The 20,916-nt window shown below is 58.2% G+C and overlaps 2 protein-coding genes across 2 annotated transcripts; one reads left to right on the top strand and one right to left on the bottom strand.

Moving 5' to 3' along the window:
- The first annotated feature begins 429 nt into the window (after positions 1–429).
- ACTN3 (actinin alpha 3) lies at positions 430–13,563 on the top strand. Its single transcript, XM_032414821.1, has 21 exons — positions 430–576; positions 4,201–4,315; positions 4,487–4,606; positions 4,922–5,008; positions 5,091–5,178; positions 5,655–5,733; positions 5,818–5,899; positions 6,641–6,726; positions 7,052–7,144; positions 7,619–7,849; positions 7,977–8,124; positions 9,201–9,351; positions 9,942–10,050; positions 10,147–10,287; positions 10,534–10,716; positions 11,182–11,316; positions 11,412–11,591; positions 11,992–12,138; positions 12,227–12,292; positions 13,034–13,192; positions 13,276–13,563. Exons 1-21 carry the CDS (start codon positions 430–432, stop codon positions 13,432–13,434), a joined length of 2,706 nt encoding a protein of 901 aa, XP_032270712.1. The 3' UTR covers positions 13,435–13,563.
- A 121-nt stretch (positions 13,564–13,684) lies between these two features.
- Positions 13,685–18,732, bottom strand: CTSF (cathepsin F). The gene is given in 14 exon segments (XM_032414840.1): positions 13,685–14,274; positions 14,356–14,414; positions 14,859–14,949; positions 15,048–15,112; positions 15,199–15,318; positions 16,051–16,131; positions 16,212–16,308; positions 16,396–16,541; positions 16,664–16,777; positions 17,366–17,441; positions 17,570–17,680; positions 17,683–17,808; positions 18,096–18,194; positions 18,391–18,732. Coding segments are annotated over 14 exon segments (1,470 nt in total). The 5' UTR covers positions 18,601–18,732; the 3' UTR covers positions 13,685–14,199.
- Positions 18,733–20,916: the final 2,184 nt, after the last annotated feature.

Genomic DNA, 20,916 nt, shown 5'->3' on the forward strand with positions numbered 1-20,916 from the left:
GTGAAATGGGGATAGGGCTCTCTGTTTCCCACCTGCGCGGCACCAGGAGAGGGTCAGGAGGAGGCCTAAGGGACCGCTTCTAGAGCGGTCTCCAGTCTCTACTATTATCGTTATCTCCGTTGCACACGTGAGGAAACAGAGAGGGCCACGGCTTTCTCACGGTCACACAGCGCCCAAGAGGCGGAGCCAGAACGGGAACCCCGAATCTTCGCCTTGGGATCCACCCCAGCGCCCCCAAATCCTGCAGTCCTCTGGTCCCAGGGCAACCTCTTGCCTGGTCCCGACCCGAGCGCCCTCGCCCCCATCCGGCCCCACCCTCCTCCCCCATATTTAGCGCGAATTCGATCCGGGGCTGGGCCGGGCGCTACTTAACGCGGCCCCGGTGTTCCGGAGAGCGCCGAGCGGAGCGGAGCCAGGAGCCCGAGCAAGATGATGATGGTGATGCAGCCCGAGGGTCTGGGGGTCGGGGAGGGGCCCTTCGTGGGCGTCAGCGGGGGCGGCGAGTACATGGAACAGGAGGAGGACTGGGACCGCGACCTACTGCTCGACCCGGCCTGGGAGAAGCAGCAGCGGAAAGTGAGTGCTCACCCATTTCCAGATGGCAAAACTGAGGCCTGAGAAGCCGGGCGATTTGTCCTTGGCAACTCAGCAAGTCGGGGGCCGAGTCCGTCTAGACCCAGAGCTCGGCCCATCAGTCCTCCGCTGTCTCCCAGAGCTGGAAGAGAGGGCTGGGAGCCCTCATGAGGGGTTTAGGATAACAAGGAGAGTTTCTGGGGTCCCACCCCCCGGGAGTTCATTACCCTGGGCCCACTGTCCCACTTCTGCTGGCGAAAAGGGGTTGGGTGAAGCCCAGGAGATCCAAGTTTGGGGGGTGTCGGGAAAATAATCTTTCTCCCCAGGCCCCTGACTCTCTAGTTAAATATCTTAGACCCCACCCTGAGGACTTGCAGCCGGCACCTAGTGGACTTGGGAGTGTGGGGAAGGAGAGAACCATCCCAGACCCCTCCCCACTCTCTCCTCTCTATTCTCTCCACCCTGGGGTTCATTGCCACTCCATCCCAATTGTCAAATGAGGAAACTGAGGCCCGGAAAGGGGCAGAGATAGGACCCAAATCATATACTGTCAGAAAACAGGACCCACCCCCCCACAACCTGAGGGTCTTTGCCCCTTGCTTGCCCCACCCCCACTCCTTCCCAAGATACCCCCCCCCAACCCAGGGGCCCTAAGTCTGCTGAAAAGGCCACAAGATCAAGGAGGAGGGGAGCCTGGGTCCCCTTACACAGTAACCTGACTCTCCGGCCAGATGGACACTTTGTGCTGAGGCAGCGGCTTGGGGAAGCTGGAGTGGGGCACATGGGCAGCTGCTGCCCAGGCCCAGCCTTGTAGGGCACTGGGGCCCCCTCCCTGATCTATTTTCACTCCCAGACTTTCCCAAGTGGAGGGGGCAGGACACCTGGGTTCCCAAAAGAGAAAATGATCCGGGCTGGAGTGAGGAGACTTTGGGGAGTGGCAGGCCAGGGGGAGGGAGGATGCCGTGAAGTCATTGGACCCTGCTGAGCATTTGCCAACAGTGTGTGACTCCAGGAAAGGGCAGGGAACAGGAGTGCTCAGTGGAATCTGCAGGATCTGAGAATCCCAGGATTTAGAATCAGAGCACTTCTACTGGGTTAGATGACAGGAGATGACCCCAGAGTCCGGGAGGCTCAGCTGACTAGGCTGGAGCGCCCCGGGTGACATGCTTCCCCTCTAGTTCCTCCTGCACCTGTCTCCAAGCAGGGCTGCGGTCCTTGGGTCTGGCAGTCTCCCAGTGATGTCATCCCTGCCCCTGGCTCCAGCTGCCATCTGCTTGGCACCCACCAGGTTTCCCTCAGATCCAGGTCCACATGCCCTTCAGGAGACACACACTAGTCTGTGACTTGCCTGCATCATTTAACAAAATATCAGGAATACCCTTCCAACCCAACCTACGGCCACCCACTTCATCCATTCATTCAACGGCTGCACAACCGTAGATGCTCTGTAAATTAATCAGCATCCCTGGAAGTTGGCCATTCCGGAGTTTCTTTCTCCTCCAGCCTGAGCATCTCTGTACTCAGCTTAGCCCCGCCCTACACCTGCCCTTCCCCCTGGTGTCTCCCTCCAGCTCCTGCCTGATGCCTGAGTCCTCTTCATTCAACCTCATCCCAAAACATTCATTCAGTATTTCTTAGGGAGCTCCTACTCGGGGCCAGGCATTGTGTTAGGTGTCAGGACTTCAGCAGGAAACAAAATAAGTCCTCTGCCTTAGGAAGCTTATACTTCAGCAAGGAAGAGTGTTTCTATCCCATCGCTCTGACCCTTCCTGACACCCTTCCTCCCCGCCTCTCCCCCCTACCCCCTCACCCCATCCCAGTCGCCACCTTCTCACTTCTCCCTCCTGCTCTGCCAAGCCATTTGCCTCCACTCTGCCACCAGAAAGAGATTTCTAAAACACGGTTCTGCCCACCTCCCTCTGCCCAAAATCTTCCCTGATGCCCTGTTGCCCTCAGGATCAAGTTGAAACTCCCTGGCTTAGCACCCAAGATCGTGCATGACCTGGCCCCTGCCGCCCCTCCGGCCTGCCTCTCACCACTTATACCCCAACACCCCCAGCTTCATTCCAGTGGCACCCAGATAACTGTAACCCCACAGACCTAGCAGCTGTTTCTCACTGCTGAGCATTTGCCTGTGTGGCTGCAAAATGCCCTTGCCTGCCCTTCTCTGTCCGAATAACTCCTGCTTTTCCGTTGCAGCTCAGATCAAATATTAGCTTCCCCAAGAGGTCCCCCACCTGATCTGAATCCCTCTTCTCCCTGACACTAGTCTCTCCCAGCACTTCTCAGACCAACACGACCCTTTTGATTGACTGCGAGCTCCTATAGGGCAGGGACTACATCTTATTACGTTGTGTTTGTCAAATGGAAGGATGCCCTTTCCTCCACCATGGAAGCCCCACCCAGTCCTGCCTTTCCCCCTGCTTTATCTAGACCCAGAGCATCTCAGACTCCAGGGCTGGAGGGAACTACGGAGAATCCAACTACCTTCTCCTGTGCTTGGGGCCCCATCGAGTAGTGTTCAGCACTCGCTTATACACCTCCAGTGATAGGAAGCTCACTCCCTTTCCTCAGCAATGACAGTCCCTCACATATTTAAAGCATCATCTTTCATGTCCAGCTTCTAGGGCAGCTGAAAAGCTGGTCTCAGGAAGGGAAGCTGGGTGAGGGAAATAATTCCAAATAACTTCCAGGGTCATCTCCCAGGATTAATTGCTTGGTGGTGGGGGGAATACTCTGAATTCTAGAATCCTACCAGATTGGAGGAAGAAGGACCTTGGGACATCATGAAGTCTGGCCAGTTAATTATACAAATGGGGAGACTGAGCCCAAGAAAGGGCAAAGGGCATACTCCAGGTCACAGTGAGTGAGCATCTCAGCCGGGCTTGGAGCCCAAGTATAGACTCTACCAAGGACCCTACAGATGATGGCCGAACGCAGGGCTTGAGGGCTTCGTAGGTTGGTGGAAATGTATTATCAGGCTTCAGGTCACCCCCACCCCCAATAGAGACAGAGCTGCATAGCAGCCCTCCCGTCCCAGATGGAGGCTGAGGCTGAGGCTGACTCTAGGGAGAGGGGAAGGCAGTCACCTCCAGGCACTGGGTCAGGCTGGTCCTTGCGCCCAGCTGGTCCTCCATGACTTGCAAAGCTCTTGTACCCTCGCGTTCTACTTGGAGGCCAATTCACAACAGCCCTGGGCGGTCAGTGGGCCTGAGAGGACAGTAATACAGGTGCACAATCCCTCAGGCAAAACCCTCAGAACTGGGTAGGCTTTGGTCCAGAATTTTGCAGGCCTTAGAAGAGCAGTTATCACCCTGCATTGGCCCTTGTGTGTCAGAGGGTCCCCACACTTTGGAGCATATGCTTTACAATTTTCTAAAAACCCCTCCAGTGCTTGAGACGGGCCAAAGCTGGCATACCCCAAGTCTAAACTGGGACTGTGCGGGCCCTAGAGCCCATGTGTCCTTTTCCAGGAGAACGAAAGCTCAGGGAGAAAAAGGACTGGGTCCTGGATGCACAGCAAGTCAGTGGCTGAGCCAGGACTCGACTCTGGGGCGGGGGCTCTGAGACCTACCCCGATGTCCCCCAGACCCAAGGCTAGGGTCTCAGTGCTGTCTCTGCCCCCAGACCTTCACTGCCTGGTGCAACTCCCACCTGCGCAAGGCTGGCACCCAGATTGAAAACATGGAGGAGGATTTCCGCAATGGCCTCAAGCTCATGTTGCTCTTGGAGGTCATTTCAGGTGAGGAGTGCAAATCAAGGCATGGGGACCCCAGGACCTAGGGGAATCCAGGGAACTGGGGAAACACGAGAGAACCTGGAGTGGACGTGGTGGGGGAGGGGGAAGTTTGAGGACAATGTCTTCAGCTTCTTCTTGTGACCTTTGACCCCTGACCCCGCCTTTTACACCCAGGAGAGAGGCTGCCCAGGCCAGACAAAGGCAAGATGCGCTTCCACAAAATCGCCAATGTCAACAAGGCCCTGGACTTCATTGCCAGCAAGGGAGTTAAGCTGGTGTCCATCGGTGCTGAAGGTGAGGGGGTGGCAGGGGGAGGCCCTGGGGCTGGGGGAGGGCCGTCCTGACGTCAGCAAGCCACTTCTGGGAGCCTGTCTTCTCAACTGTGGGGTTAACTGTCCATGCCTCATGGGAGGGACTGTTAAGGGGCAAATGTGCCCTAAGTGCTGGCTCAGGACCCGGGAGTAGCAGGTGTCCATGACTGAACAATGACTAAGTCCGAGCTCTGGCACGGGGGTCAAGGGCCAAGGAATGGAGCAGGGGAGGGAGGCAGCTGGGGCAGCACGGGCCTTGAACGCCAGATGGAACCTGTCCCCTTTCCTCACCCTACAGAGATTGTCGACGGGAACCTGAAGATGACGCTGGGCATGATCTGGACCATCATCCTCCGCTTCGCCATCCAGGACATCTCTGTGGAGGGTGAGTGGCGGGGAAGCTGGCCGGGGGGAGAGGGCTGGCCCAGACCCCTCCCCAGCCGACACTTGCCCGCATCCCCACCCAGAAACCTCCGCCAAGGAAGGCTTGCTTCTGTGGTGCCAGCGGAAAACAGCACCGTACCGCAACGTCAACGTGCAGAACTTCCACACCAGGTCTGTCCGCGGCCGGCATGTGCGCGTGCACGCGCGCGCGCGCCCCCGCTGGGCTCTCCCTGCCGCGTGCCCCGCGAAAGGGCCCCGCACAGCCAGGCTCCCGGAACGGTGGCCGAGAGTGGGAGGACTCAGCCCACGTGGAACGGAATCCGGGAGGGGGAGGGAGGATCCCTGAGCGCGCGCGTTGGAGACGTCCTGGAAGGGCATGCCAGCCAGGGAGAACTTTGTGAGCCAAAACCTGGCTGCCAAAAACATCCAGATACTGGTGTGGCCCAAGCACAGGGTATGGGAAGGAATCACGATGCGCTTGGAGGAGACGGTCTAGATCTGGTAATGAAGGGCCTCCGATGCCAAGCCAAGGAGTTTAGACGACTGCATTTTACTGACGACGCTGTCCTGATGGGGATGCTCCTGGAGTGAGGGTGGGACACAGCCTCAGCTTGAATCCAGGCCTGACTGCCCTTCTCCCTGTCCAGCTGGAAGGATGGCCTGGCCCTCTGTGCTCTCATCCACCGACACCGCCCCGACCTCATCGACTATGCCAAACTGCGCAAGGTAGGCCTCTGCCGCCCCCAGCCCCGACTCCCCAGCCTCTGCCCGCGGCCGACATTTCACCTCTCCCTGCTCCCTCCCACCTAGGATGACCCCATTGGCAACCTAAACACTGCCTTCGAGGTGTCAGAGAAGTACTTGGACATCCCTAGGATGCTGGATGCAGAAGGTGAGAGGAAGCGAGGACCCCACTTACTGACCAGAGGCATGGTACAGCCCTCACCTCTTTGCCCCTGCTCTTCCCTCCTCCTGGAACGCTCTCCCCCTCCACCTACCCTCTAGTAAAAATCCTTCCTGTCCCAGGCCCCTCTCTCCAGGAGCCCTCTATCCTGCTCCCCTGCCCCTGTCCAACCAGTGGAAGCAGCCTCTCCTGCCTTTTCCCTTATGGCACCACCCTCTGCCTCATATCTCAGTTACTTGGGTCACCTGGGAGCATGGGAGCTCCTTAGGGGCAGGTCCTGCCTCTTGTCCTTCTGCCCAAGCAAGGCTTTAGTCAACTGAGGCAGAGAAAACGTTTTCTGAGCACCCACTGTGTCTGGTGCCCTAGATGTGTGGGCATCAATGGATGAGAACTTGGGGAAAAGACAGACAGATGGACCCACAGAGTGATGGGATGGTTAGAGACACCAGGCAGCGTGGGCTGGTCCTTCTCGGGGGCTGCAGCGTCTGCTCACTCACCCGCTCCCTCGCGCCTTTCTCACCCCATAGAGAACATGTTCCTGGGCCCTGGGGTGATCAGAGAGGGCTTCAGGGAAGAGGCAGACGCTGGGTTTGGGGTAGCTGGCATCTCTGGCTGTGACTAGATGTCTCCACCCCTCCCGTCTCAAGGGAGCTCTCTGCCTGGTTAGGGGCGTGAGCCCATTCTCCAAGCCTGGCTTTGGCCAATAAATACCTCACTGCTGTCCCCTAGACATCGTGAACACCCCAAAGCCTGATGAGAAGGCCATCATGACCTACGTTTCCTGCTTCTACCATGCCTTTGCCGGGGCTGAGCAGGTAAGGGCCCCCCCCGCCCCGTTCCCCGCTGCTGCTGCTGCCTGGGCTGGGCGTGTGGACCAAGGGGCCCAACCGTGGTAGCATCCCAACATTTGGAGGTGCTGGGTCCCACGTGGGTGGGAGTGCCACTGTCCCATCTGCCTATACTCAGTCTCTGGGGAACTCAGGAGCAGAGGCTTCTGGCCTGGAAGCTCCCTCCTCATCTAAAAAGATGTGCTGCCCTATTTGCATGGACCCAGGTTTTAAGGGCTTTACAGAGGAAGGCTGGGTTGGGGTGTCTGCAGCGGCTGGTTCTAGTGCCCATCTTTTCCAACTCCCACAACAGGCAGAGACAGCCGCCAATAGGATCTGCAAGGTGCTGGCCGTGAACCAGGAGAATGAGAAGCTGATGCAGGAGTACGAGAAGCTTGCCAGTGAGGTGAGTCTGAGGCCAAAGAAGTCCCTCCCCTTCCTATACCTGTGCTCTCCCAACCCTGGCCAGCCCAGGCCTGGGCCTGTGGAGCCTCCCTCACCTCACAGTGGCCTTGGCCTGCTCCTGCCTCCTCCTGCAATCTTCACATCTCCTGCCCCTTCTGCCTATCCAAGCTCCTGGTCATTCATGGATTCACTCATTCGTTCATTCCTGAACTCATTCATTCATGCGTTCCCTCGTCCCTTTATCTGTTCACCCATATTTAGGCAATCTCCTGGCCCTTTGCTCTGTGCCAGCCTATACTGCTTCCTGACCAGGCTCAGACATTGACCATCTGACTCCTTCCCTGATTAGTGGGGACCCCCCATTCTGCTTGAGGCCTGGCCTTCTGGCCACAGCCTGGGTGTGGGTGGCGAGGGGTGGGCGGGGTGAGCAGGCCAGCTCAGAACTCTCTGTGCTGCACCTGCCTGGCCTTGGCAGCTGCTGGAATGGATCCGCCGCACCATACCATGGCTGGAGAACCGTGTGGGCGAGCCCAGCATGAGTGCCATGCAGCGCAAGCTGGAGGACTTTCGGGACTACCGGCGCCTGCACAAGCCGCCCCGGGTGCAGGAGAAGTGCCAGCTGGAGATCAATTTCAATACGCTGCAGACCAAGCTGCGGCTGAGCCACCGGCCCGCCTTCATGCCCTCCGAGGGCAAGCTCGTCTCGGTGAGCCAGGCCAGGGAGGGGGTGACCCCCCCCATTCTGCCCACATCCTCCGGGTGACATGGGGCTCTCTGTCCCCACCTGTACAATGGGCAAACCATGTTGGAAGGTGCCTCTGCCGGCCCCACAGGACATCGCCAACGCATGGCGTGGGCTGGAGCAAGTGGAGAGGGGCTATGAGGACTGGCTGCTCTCGGAGATCCGGCGCCTGCAGAGGCTCCAGCACCTGGCGGAGAAATTCCAACAGAAGGCCTCTTTGCACGAAGCCTGGACCCGGGGTAGGTACACCTCATGGGGCTTGAGTCTGTCCTGGGGTGGGTGGAGACTGGTATGATGGTGGTGGGGGTCCTAGCAAAATGCACAGGTCAGGAGTAGGTGTTCTGCTGGGAAGGTGGACCTGTTTTCTAGAACCACCCTGACTTGCTATGCAGCCGTCACTGCTCCTCTCTGGGCCCCAGTTTCTTCATCTGTAAACTCGGCCCCTGTCTCCTGGCTCTGGCCTTCTGTAGGTCTGCTCTGATTAATTGGTCATGTAGCATTTTATTTGTACCTGTGGCAGGTGAGTCCCCAACCTTAACAGCACTTATGTTGGACTCAGAGCATATTGATGGCAGAAACTGCATGAGTCAGATATATCACTCTATATGAAAACATTCATTCTGTATTCTATCAGGGATTTTAATCCTACAAATAAACGAGCCCTGCCTAAAAATAATGAACAAACGTTAATAATGGATTATGGGCATGAAGGATAACAATGGTTTGCTATAACAAGAATTCCTTAAATATACAGCTATTTATGGGACTCTGAGGAGGTTTCTGAATCTTTAAGCCTGTTAGCGTCTCTGCAAAATGCAGAGGCATTCAATAAATAGCAGGGGCTGCGATTATTATTATGGTTTTATTTGTGTAATGTAATTCATTCTCAAAGCACTTTTACATTCATCATTCATTCATCCAACAAATATTCCTAGAAGGTCTCCCAAGTGCCAGGCACTGTGCCAGGCTCTGGGGAAACTGGTGAGCTAAGGAAACCAGGTCGGGGGCTCACTGGGCTCAGAGTCATTGGGAAGTAGTTTGCGATCCAGTAAGACCCAAACTGTACCAGGGCCACCCTCAGACGTGCAGGATCAGGGACGCTGAAGCCATTTACAGGCCATGCCCAGAACAGGAGTTTCACTTAACTTTATCAGTCTGGCATCGCAGAACAGACCCTGAGGATAGGCTGAGCAGGTGTAATCACCTGCATTTCACAGATGAGGGAGGACTCCGCAAGGTCACCCAGCTCAGCTCGAACCCCAGCTCCCGCCGCGGCCGCCGGTGGGTGACCTGAGCCGGGCCTCTCTCCGAGTAGGGAAGGAGGATATGCTGAGCCAGCAAGACTACCAGTCGGCCTCCCTGCAGGAGGTGCGGACATTGCTGCGGCGCCACGAAGCCTTTGAGAGCGACCTGGCGGCGCACCAGGACCGCGTGGAGCACATCGCCGCGCTGGCCCAGGAGCTCAAGTAGGCGTGGCCCGCTGCTGGTCCCGCCCCCCGGGGGACAACTACCCTACCTGGCTTCTCCCCTCGCCCGCCCTGCTCCCCACTGCCCTCCGCAAACTTCGTTCTCCCCAGTTCTCCCTCCACATCTTTCCCCCTCACTACTTGCTCCGTCCCTCCTCCAGTAACCCTGTCCCCATCGCGGGGTCCACACTCTTCCCTACCCGTGTTCGGCCGGCCCCACCCCCGTGGCCTACCCCTAACCTGGCCACCCCCTTCAGCTTCAGGCCCTGGCCTGCTAGCTCAAAATCTCCCCATCAGCCTTGGCTTCCCCACCTCCTCCTGTAAACCCGCCCCTTCTCGCACAATCCCACTCCCCCTCCCTATCGAAGCTCCCCAGAGGACTGGAGCTGAGGACCCGCAGGCTCCCCCTACCCAAGGAATGTACTGGAACCCCCACTTCCACCCCCCAGGAATGCCTTGCTTCACCCACACCTGCCCTGGCTGCCTTGCGCCTTCACCACCTGGGGCACAGCTTCCAGTCCCAGGAGGGCAGACAGGAGGAAATCTAGGCTGTGGTCTGACCCCCTTGTCATCCCCTTCCTCGCCCCCAGTGAGCTGGACTACCACGAGGCAGCCTCAGTGAATAGCCGCTGCCAGGCCATCTGCGACCAGTGGGACAACCTGGGCACACTGACCCAGAAGAGGAGGGACGCGCTGGAGGTGGGTTTGGGGGCCAGGGAGCTGGGGGCTGGAGACCAGAGGCTGGTGAGGGGCCCGTTGGGCAGGCTGCTGACTCGCCACCCCCGTGGCCCCTAGCGGATGGAGAAGCTCCTGGAGACCATCGACCAGCTGCAGCTGGAGTTTGCCCGGCGGGCAGCACCCTTCAACAACTGGCTGGATGGGGCCGTGGAGGACCTGCAAGACGTGTGGCTGGTGCACTCGGTGGAGGAGACCCAGGTGGATGTGGGGGTTCCAAGTGGGGAGGGGGCCTGGGGGGGGACAGGGAAGCGGGCCTAGAACCCCATCAGCCCTTTCTTTGGGTTCCTGGGGAATGGGGTTGGGAAACCGCAGTTCCCAAATGCTGGGCTGGCAGACAGGAGGCCCGCAGCAGACCCACCGGGTGGCCTGCAGCACACTGTTGCCGTCGCCGTTGCCCGTGGGAAGTGGAGGGTGCTGCTCATGGGTCCTGCCTGTCGCTCCCAGAGCCTGCTGACTGCACATGAGCAATTCAAGGCTACGCTGCCAGAGGCTGACCGAGAGCGAGGAGCCATCCTGGGTATCCAGGGTGAGATCCAGAAGATCTGCCAAACATACGGACTGCGGCCCAGCTCCACCAATCCCTACATCACCCTCACACCACAGGACATCAACACCAAGTGGGACATGGTCAGTGGTGCCTGGGACCTCTCCTTGCTTCTCACCCACTCCTGTGCTTTCTAACCACCCCGGAACCTCACGTGTCCCAAGCTATGGAGACTCCAGTCCACCTTCGGATCTGGGGTCTGTCACAGCCTTTGTGGGGCACTGGATAGGTCACCCTGCCTGTCATGGCCTCTGCTGCAAAATGGCCTTAATTAAGCAGCATTTTCCTGTCGGGCCCGATGTGAAGTGGAATTAAGCCTGGGGTGTGGACATCTTTATAAAACCACTACAGTAAATCACCGGCCCCATTTTACAGACGAGGAAACAAGCCTAGAGAGGTCGTGTGACTTGCCCCAGAGCTTGTCCACGTAAGCCCAGACCTCTTGGCTCAGAGTAGCCGGGGCTCTGCTAGGGGTTGGAGCCCATGTCCCCTCAAAGCCATCTTCTGGCTCCCAGAGCTGCCCCAGGCACAAGCACCCTTCCTCCCAGGTCCGGAAGCTGGTGCCCAGCCGTGACCAGACACTGCAGGAAGAACTCGCCCGGCAGCAGCTCAACGAGAGGCTCCGGCGACAGTTTGCGGCTCAAGCCAATGCCATTGGGCCCTGGATCCAGGGGAAGGTGGAGGTACGGCTCGGATGGTGGGGCCCACCTGGGGGAGCGAGGCCAGGGCCGGGGCCACAGGGAGCTGGGAGCTCTCATCCTGCCCGGGCCCCCGACAGGAGGTGGGCCGCCTAGCCACGGGGACGGCCAGCTCTCTGGAAGAACAGATGGCTGGGCTGCGGCAACAGGAGCAGAACATCATCAACTACAAGAGCAACATTGACCGGCTGGAGGGTGACCACCAGCTGCTGCAGGAGGGCCTGGTGTTCGACAACAAGCACACAGTCTACGGCATGGAGGTGAGAGGCACCTGCTTAGAAGGGGCGGGGAGGCGGCACTGGCTGGGGAAGCCCGGGGCAGCCATGGCTGGGCCCGGCACGTCTGCCCCAGGAGGGGCCCTGGTTCAGCTTGGCCAGGTCCCCCAGTGCGCCCACGGGGACACTGAGATCAGGTGAGGGAAAGTGACCCGTCCAGAGTCACGTAGCAGTCTGAAGCCAGGCCCGGACTGGCCACAACTGGGTGATCAACACTTAATACACAGTAAGTCATCAAATGTCAAGGCAGGAAGGGCTGCTGGCAGACACTCACGCCCAACAGGGGGAAGACCTGCCCAGGGTCACACATGGACGGGGAGTGAGGCTAGAACGAGGGGCCAGGCACCGGCCGCCCACTGACTTGGCTTGCCCCCCCGTTCTCCAGCACATCCGCGTAGGCTGGGAGCAGCTGCTCACCTCCATTGCCCGCACTATCAATGAGGTGGAGAACCAGGTACTGACCCGAGATGCCAAGGGCCTGAGCCAGGAGCAGCTCAACGAGTTCCGGGCATCCTTCAACCACTTTGACCGGGTCAGCAGGGGCCCAGCTCTGTGGGGTGGTGGACCTGGGGGCTGGTGGGGTTGGATGACCAAGTCTGATACCTACTCATGCGCCACAGAAGCGGAACGGGGTGATGGAGCCTGACGACTTCCGGGCTTGCCTCATCTCCATGGGCTATGACCTGGTGAGTGCCCCCAACTGCGTTGCAGGAGTCCCATCAGTGCCTCTCCCCTACATCGTGATCACCTACTGTATCCCTCTCACCTTCACATGCATTTCATTTCCCCCTCATCACGCCCACTGGGGCTAGGCAGAATGACCCCATTTCACGCAGGGGCTATCAAAGGCTCAGAGAGGTAAATTAACTTGCTCAAGAACACAGCTAGGGGGGTGCCTGGGTGGCTCAGTCGTTGAGTGTCTGCCTTCAGCTCAGGTCATGATCCTGGAGTCCTGGGATCGAGCCCCGCATCGGGCTCCCTGCTCGGCGGGAAGCCTGCTTCTCCCTCTCTCACTCCCCTTGCTTGTGTTCCTTCTCTCACTGTGTCTCTATCAAATAAATAAAATCTTTAAAAAAAAAAAAAAAAAAAAGAACACAGCTAGGATTGGGACTTGGTCGTATGTGACTTGAAAGCCTGAGCTTGCAATGTTTCTACCCAGAGAAACTGCACTACAGAGAGCTCCAGAGAAAAAGATCAGGGTCAAAGGGCAATAGGGGGCATTGCCAGGGGCAGGATGCAGGCTTCAGCTTAATAGAAAGGACTCCCCATAAAGCCAGAGCTAAGGCTGAGGCAGTCTATGGAGGGAAGAGAGCACTTTGTAACCCGGGTTGTCAAGCCAAAGCTGGACAGTCCCTAGGAGGGGACATGAGGAGCCTTCTGGCTTTAGCACCCACGATGGGCACGGTGCCTGGCCTCTATCCCTGCAGGGAGAGGTGGAGTTTGCTCGCATTATGACCATGGTGGACCCCAACGCAGCCGGCGTCGTGACCTTCCAGGCCTTCATCGATTTCATGACCCGAGAGACAGCTGAGACCGACACAGCTGAGCAAGTTGTGGCCTCCTTCAAGATCCTGGCAGGAGATAAGGTGAGTCCCAGGTGGTGGAGGGGGCTGGCGGGCTGGGACAGGGAACAGGATCTGTGGGTCCTCAACAACCTTTTCTCCCCCAGAACTACATCACTCCCGAAGAGCTGCGGCGGGAACTCCCCGCTGAGCAGGCCGAGTACTGCATCCGTCGTATGACACCCTACAAGGGCTCCGGGGCTCCGGGTGGAGCCCTGGACTACATGGCCTTCTCCAGTGCCCTCTACGGGGAGAGTGACCTCTGACCTCAATCCCTACGCTTCTCTACATGAGTCGGAGAGAGGGAGCTCCCTCTGGCTGATCCCATCCATCTCTTGGAGCAAGGGCCTCAGAGAATGGCCAGCCACGTCCTTCTGAATAAAGACCGATCCATGAGAGTCTCTCCATCTCTTTTCAGTTCCCGAAGCAGAAGCTGGGTCCTCAGGCTCCTGGGCAGGACCAGCTGCCCAACCTCAACCCTCCAGGAGTCCCTACCACCCCTCTTTGCCCTTAGGTACCGAGCACTCACACCACAGTGGGGCCTAGGACACCTCTTTATTGCTGTTAGAAAAAGGAAGTTACAATAATTTCTCTAGATGTGGAAAGAAACACTGTCCCCAAATCCAGGGGGAACCAGAAAAGTTAGAGCATCAGACAGAGGAAAGGCAGGGCAGAAAGCCAGAGCCTGCTGAGGACGAAGCTGGGTTTATGACCAGCGTAATTCTTCCAGCCTGCTCCTGACCCGAGCCCAAGGTTCTTGCCCCAGCCAGCTTCAGCTGCCAGGACATCATCCTTTACCCCAAGAGCCTTCTAGCTACCACAAATCAACAAAGGTGCCGTTGGGGAACTTCAGGGTAGGGGTGGGGTGAAAAGGGGTAGGGGTGTTGCCCTAGCCCAGGGCCTTTTGCTCACCCTGAGGTACCCGGTGCCTGTCCCTCAGCCAGCTTGCCTCCTGGGAAGGCGCCTGGACACGCAGGTCAGGCTGAGGAAGGGGCTGCTCTGGTCAGCACCAGGTCCTGAGCCGGTGCTCCTCAGTTCACCACTGCCGAGCTGGCCATGGTGTTCACACCACAGGCCCCGGACCCACGATGCAAGTAGTAGTAACCCTGGCGGGAAGGCAGGGGGGCTGGTGAGTGCGCTAGGGCAAGGTGGGGCTGGGGAGCCGGGGCCAAGGACACAACACTCACCTCCTCGCCCCAGTCAGTGCCCCAGCTGTTCTTGATGGCCCAGAAGGGAATGCCAGAGCCTGGGGAGCAGTGCAGAGTGCAGGGGGTCAGGGGCCCCCAATTCTCCAGTCAGGGCCCCCAGCCCTTTGCGCTCTCCCACTATCTGCTGCGGCCTACTGCGAAAGGAGCAGAAAGGCAGACAGGCCGACCTGCCACCCTCCTGGGGACCTGGTGTGGCTCTGGGTGGGGGAGGGCACCCAGCACCACACACACCCCACCCCCCCACCCCCGCCCCGCCTCTAGCAGGTCATTTATTTGTAACAGTTCAACCTTCCACTGCCTCAGCATTCCCATCCAGAGAGGGAACAGATGACTCCTGCCTGGCCCATGGACCGCAGCAGGGGTAAGGACAGGGTTCCCAGGAATTCCCTCAATTTCCCTCTCCAGAGGTCCTGAGAGGCTGCGGTTCAACCTCTGCCCGTGATCTGAGGGGGGTGGGCAGAAAGGGGGTCAGTGGAACTCACGGTTGCCGTAGCCCACGAGCAGCACAGCATGGTCGATGAGCCAAGGGCTGCAGAGGGGCCGCAGCGGGTGGGAGATCCCGTGGCGGTAGAACTGGGGGTGGGGAGAATAAAGAGTAGGGGCCACCTCCAAGGAGAAGCGGGAAGGGAGCTGGCAAGGGACAGGCAGGGGCAGCCGAGCTGGGGCCTTACCTGCATGCCAAAGGCATTGATGGCGACAGAGATGGGGCCCTTCTTGGCCAGCCAGGCCACCAGCTCTGAGAAAGGCGAGGAACGGCGTCAGGGACAGCCAGGCCCCAGCCCCACCTGGTCTGTCCCCACCCTCACCCTGGCCCTCACTCACTCTCCTCATTCCGGCTCAGCTCCACTGAGTCGTTGATGTAGACCCTGGCCTTCTTTTCGGAGAAACTGCAGGTCTGCACGTGGCCGCGGTAGCTGTAGTCGTCCTCTGTCTCCAGCCCTCCTGGGGAATGGTGGGGGTGGGATGGGGTGGGGAGAGAAAATATGGACCCCCGTGTACCATACACTCGTCTTCTCCTAGCCAGGGGCTACACCCAGCCCCTTCTGTGAGGTCTTAAGGTCCTTGCCCGCCCCAGACCAAGGCCATGCCCTCTGAACAACAGCCTCCCTCTAGAGATGACAAAACAGAGACTAAGGGGGCTGAGGGAAGAATCAGGGAGAAATATGGCGGGGGATGGGACTCGATGCCCAACTTCTGATCCTTACTCATCCCGGCACCCCTGGGGCTCTTCATCTTGGCTTGCTTGTCCTGCTCAGACAAGTCTGCTCCCAGTGTGGCCCAGACCCACCAGGCTCCCAGTCTCCGTACAGCCACCCCAGTCCCTCAGCCTTTCATCCCATGGCCGCTGAGGCCCACCACTGAATTGAACTGCCAGTTTAAGTCACTACCTCCTCTCAAGGGTGAGATGTGTTGCTACCTGACTCAGTGGTATTACAGAAATATGGACCTCCAAGCAGCAAAAACACCAAGACCCCTGCTATGCATCAAGGACTTTATGTATTACCTCCTCACTTGATACTCAGAGCAATTCTATGAAGTGGGCAAGATGAGCCCCATTTCACAGATGAAGTCAAAGAGCTGACTTGCTCAAGGTCTTCATTAAGGGTCAGCATTAAGACCTGAACCCAGTTCATGCTAAGTCCCACTGCCCCTCCCGATCCCATGAATGCATACCCAGAGTCTTTATGGCTGAGTAGGCATTGGAGGGCAAGCCACCCAGGCAGGCCTTGTCCAACTTGTCACAGTCCAAGAGCTCTAGGAGACAGAAGGCTGGTCCTGAGGAGCCCTCTGGAGGGGCTGGGCGGGGGGGCAAGGGTGTAGAGTGGGATGCTCACCCTGCTCAGAGAGGGAGAGCAGGGCCCCCCGTTTCAGGAACCACTGGCCCTCCACATTGCCGGTGACTGAGAAAGCCCAGCAGGAGCCACACATGCCCTGCAAGAGAGGGGCAGAGACGGGCTGGGTCCCCTCTCAACCTCAGTGCAGTCCTCATGTCCCACCATTGCCTCTTAGGGGTCCAACCTGGTCCTTGACTTTGGTGACAGCCCCCTTTTTCCTCCAGTCCCACTCGGGTGGGGCAGAGCTGCTAACGGACTTGTCTAGGTGCATCTTCTTGCCGCGGTTCTCTCTTAGGAGGGGATTCAGGTAGACGGTACGGAACTCCTCCTCTGTGGGTAAAGGCGGGCAGGGGATGGGGGCGGGGGAGAGTATAAAGCAGCCCTGATCAGGGGCCTTGGGAGCAGACCCTGACTCTTCCAGGCTCCATGAGGGCTCTGGACACCACTTCTACCTGTGAGGTCACTGAACTTGGTGATCCCATACTGAGCTGTGCCACGGTCCAGTGCCTGGATCTTCTGCGCTCGAATCATGTTGTTGGAAAAGACAGACATGCGCCACTGGGTTTCTGAGAACCAAGGAGCAGGAGAGGAAAGGCTTGGACCCCAGGCAGATGATAAAAGGAAAGGCACTTGGGTTTCCCTGGGGAGTAGGTGGGCTCTGGATCAGGCCTGAAGCTCTTTTCAAGGACAGAACTCTGGGGAGGGCTGGAGGTGAGGAGAGGTCCAGACCTGCAAGTGATGAGGGGGAGGTGGGAACAACTTTTGGGGCCACACTGAATTGATGGTATCCCAGGAGTGAAGGCATAACCAAAATGGGCTCCAAAGGGCATCCTCAGACAGGGGGTCATGGGAAAAAGACTATCATGCTGGGGAGGTGGAGGCACCAGCAGAGAAAATCTGGCCTTTACCCCTTCCCATTCTATCCAGAATGATGAAGACCCATGCTTTCTGATAAGAAAAACAGATGGGAGAAGGGGCCAGGTACCTGAGGTAGAGGTCTAGTCCTGTGAGGCTGGGCAAGAACTTGGGGATTTAAGGGGTCCCTGAGTGGATGCTCTGCCTCGTGTGTCCTTCCCCTCCCCAACACCAAGGTACCAAGTGGGGGGAAGGTCCTGATCTGATTGGGCCAGGTACAGCCAAGGCTGGGTCCTCACCCTCCTTCGTCTCATATGTCCGATTATAGGTGGTAACGAACTCCTTGAAGATTGAAGCCATTTTCACAGAAAAATCCTGTAAAGGGCACAGGGGTCTTTACAAGGAATCCTTCACAGATCCACCAGGGAGCCCAGGCCAGGGGGAGAGAAAGAGAAGAGGAAATAAAGCAGCAGCCAGCTGCCAGATGGAGATGGGCGCCTCACCTGGGGCAGGGGTTCCTTGTTCAACAGTGGAAGGACTGAACTCAAAGTCTCATTTTCGTCATCTGAATAGGGTTGGAACAGAGAAGAAATCAAGGTTGAACCCTGCGTGAAGTCTGGTCTGAACTATGCCAGCCTCCTTGGGCTCTCCCAGCACCTGTAACCTTGGTATCCACTGGGCCACAGTCTCGTCTCAGCAGCATGTGTTTTCCTAGCTCATCCAGGACTTGGAAGCTGCAGAGCTGAAGGGAGAGGAGGAAGCCAGTCTGGGTGTTGGGATGGGAGCTCGGCCTTGGCCAGATGGCGCTGGAAGGGCCTCATGTGAAGACCACCTCCAAGGAACAAGGCGATCACCCCCACGGTGCAGAGTGAGGCAGTCAGCACCCTGTCATGCCCACTCTTAGGGCATTTTAGTCTCTGGCCCTCAGAGCCTTGGGAAATGACTCAGGGTGGGGTAGTTGCTGCCTCCTCAACACTTGACCCAAACTCATCATGGGAGCGGGGGAATCACAAGAGCCCTATCACTCACCAGCGTTTTCTTGGACACAGGGAGCTGGCACACCGTGGGGTCATTGCAGGGAGGCTCCTCTAGGGTCGCCTTCAGGGAGTACAGCGACCCCTTGCCCGCCTGGATGGAGGGGCGGGTGAGGCAGGCGCGTCCACTCCCTCCCCAGCCCGTCCTTCCCACAGCCCCGCCCTACCCCCGTCCCTTTCCCGAGCGCCAGAAGTTCGTCTCTCCGGCGTCCAGGCCAAAGTTCCCAACCCTCCGACCAGGGCCCCCGCGCACCGGCCCCGGGAAGCCCCCACCGCCGGCGCGTCCTCACCCGGCGGGCGCGACCGCGCACGGCCCCCAGCGTCGCCCGCGTCCCGGCTGCCCGGCCGCGGTTGTACATCTCCAGGGCGAAGCGGGCGGGCCCCAGCAGCTCCGGGTACGCCGCCTCCCGGGCCTGAGCGTCGGCTGCTCGGCGGGGCGGGGCGGGAGCGGCGCCCAGGAGCAGCCCCAGCAGCGACAGCAGCGGCAGCCAGGGTGCCATTGCGAGGGCGAAGCCGGAGGCCCGTACGCACCGACCGACAGACGCGCGGACCAACTGACGGGGCGGAGCAGCCCGTGGCCAGAGGGGCCGGCGTCCCTCCCCCTGCTCCCGGGGCGGCGGGGCGCCGGCCAGTGGACGCGGGCCGGGTGCGCCTGCGCACTCGCTTATTTACGCGAGGCACGTGGGGCGCGCGCGCGGCGCAGGCGAGTCCTCGCCAAAGCGGGGGAGGGGTGGGGTGGGGAGGGGAGGGGAGGGGAGGGGTGGGGAGGGGAGGGGTGGGGTGGGGTGGGCACCCTGCAGTCTCGCAGCAGTTCGGTAGGTCTGTGGACACACGGGCCGAGCTGCAGTCTTGGAATAATCCTCTTAGGTCTTAGAGACGTTTAGGGAGGGGAAAGGATACTGGCCTGGGAATGACGATAGTAACTAACAGTTGGCTTTAGAGGCTCCTCCACTCGTCAGCAAAATGGCAGGTGGGATCCCCTGGACTGGCAGAGCCTCCGGCTGTTGTGGGATCTAACACAAACACGCAAGCATTCGGTAACCACTGAAGCAAGGTGCCGGGTGTAGGACTGTGCTTCGGTTTATTCAAGCTTTCACAGCTGTGTGCCGGGGCCTAGCAAGAAGATAGATGAATAGATGCGTTAGGCATGGTGCTGCCGGCTTGGAGCTCGCACTCTAGTGGAGAGACAGATGAGAAAGAGAAATTGCCCTGCAAGGTGTTCCCAGCTGGGGAGGGAAGCAGGGAAGAGGAAGTTTAAGGGAATTGAGAAAATCCCAGAAGGGGATGGAGAGTTCGTTTAGGCTTAGAGAGTGCGGAGAACTAATAGTAAATGTCACCCGGTCCAAACCTTACTTGTTAACAGCAGCAGAGGTCTATCTAAAAAGGTGAAGTGACAGCTACGCAGAAATAAGTGCTGGAGCGAGACCAGAGCTGGCTTTGAGCTCCATCCCGGCTGAGCTCTGAGACGGGATGGCCTGAAGGATTCCAGCAGGTGCTTATCTCTCCCTGCTATGCAGTTTAAGCTCTTTGGGGCACCATCTGTGTCTCTTACAGGAGACAATCCCAGGTCCTTAATGCGGCGTCTAAAGAAAGCCCCTCGAGTGCCATCCAGTCGGTCCTGTGCTGTGCACTTGAAATGTCAGCCTCCCTCTGTTTGTTAACTCCTCAGAAGTTCAAGCTCTTGCACACCTCGGAAAACTTCACACTGTTCTTCCCTCTGCCCAATGCCCAGACACCTTTCATTTCGCAGTGTAGAGGACACTTCCCCAGGAAGCCCTCCCTGACCCACCCCCACTGCCCCTGGCTGGGCTACTGCCTCTGTACTCCTAGATGCCTAGCTCCTGAACTTCCTCTCACACTGGGCTGCAATTTCCTTTTCACTTGTGGCTGTCCTCCGGTAGGCCAGGAGCTGGTCAGGGCAGGGACCTTGTCGTCCTGTTCGCTGCCGCTTCCTCGGCACCTAGCACGGCGCCCAACACACTTACTGCCTGCTTAATAGATGTTTGTTGAATGAATCAATGACTCCTTCGGCAAGCCCTGGAGTGGACATGATGTCACCCAACTGTTATTTAATGCACAGCTTCATTTTCTAGAAAGATAAATGGTGTGAAGCATCTCGGAAATGCCTGCTATCGTTAACCCAGGCCCCCTACTAGCGTCTGTGGCAGGTCACATACCCACGCTCACACACACTTCATCTCCTGAAAGGTCTGAAGCTGAATGAATTAAAAATAGGGATTACTGGGCGCCTGGGTGGCTCAGTTGGTTGGGCGACTGCCTTCAGCTCAGGTCATGATCCTGGAGTCCCGGGATCGAGTCCCGCATCAGGCTCCCTGCTCAGCAGGGAGTCTGCTTCTCCCTCTGACCCTCCCCCCTCTCATGCTCTCTCTCTGTCTCATTCTCTCTCTCAAATAAATAAATAAAATCTTTAAAAAAAAAAAATAGGGATTACTGAGTCCCCAGCAGAGGCAGTGGACTTTTCTTAGATCCAGGTTTCTGGAGATCCACACTGGCTTTTGCGGGAAACAGTCATCTTTCTCAGAGTTTGTTCCCTGAATGTCGGAACCACCTGAAGAGTGTATGGGGAAGAGGGTGGCTCATTTTGTCACCAGAGTGAGGGGAGAGAGCGTAACGATAATTAATAGGGGGTGGGATATTTTTTTAAGGTGCACATGTTACCTTGGGCAATTCTCACAACTTACCTTCTAAGTAGGAAACTGAAACCGAGACAGGGAAACTGAGGGGACCCCATGAGAGAAAAAGCTTGGGCTTTTTTCTTTGCTCCTTTTTCTGCACCCCTGACTTACACAGGCCTT

The sequence above is a fragment of the Phoca vitulina genome, unplaced genomic scaffold (genome assembly GCF_004348235.1).
Source record: "Phoca vitulina isolate PV1807 unplaced genomic scaffold, GSC_HSeal_1.0 scaffold16, whole genome shotgun sequence".
NCBI classification, from domain to species: Eukaryota; Metazoa; Chordata; class Mammalia; order Carnivora; family Phocidae; genus Phoca; species Phoca vitulina.

Bases quoted from the DNA above. Each gene is read 5' to 3' on its own strand.
- ACTN3 (XM_032414821.1), top strand. From the start codon at position 430: ATGATGATGGTGATGCAGCCCGAGGGTCTGGGGGTCGGGGAGGGGCCC. The intron at 11,317-11,411 runs GTACGGCTCGGA...GGCCCCCGACAG, and splicing joins GGATCCAGGGGAAGGTGGAG to GAGGTGGGCCGCCTAGCCAC. The intron at 12,139-12,226 runs GTCAGCAGGGGC...CATGCGCCACAG, and splicing joins CCTTCAACCACTTTGACCGG to AAGCGGAACGGGGTGATGGA.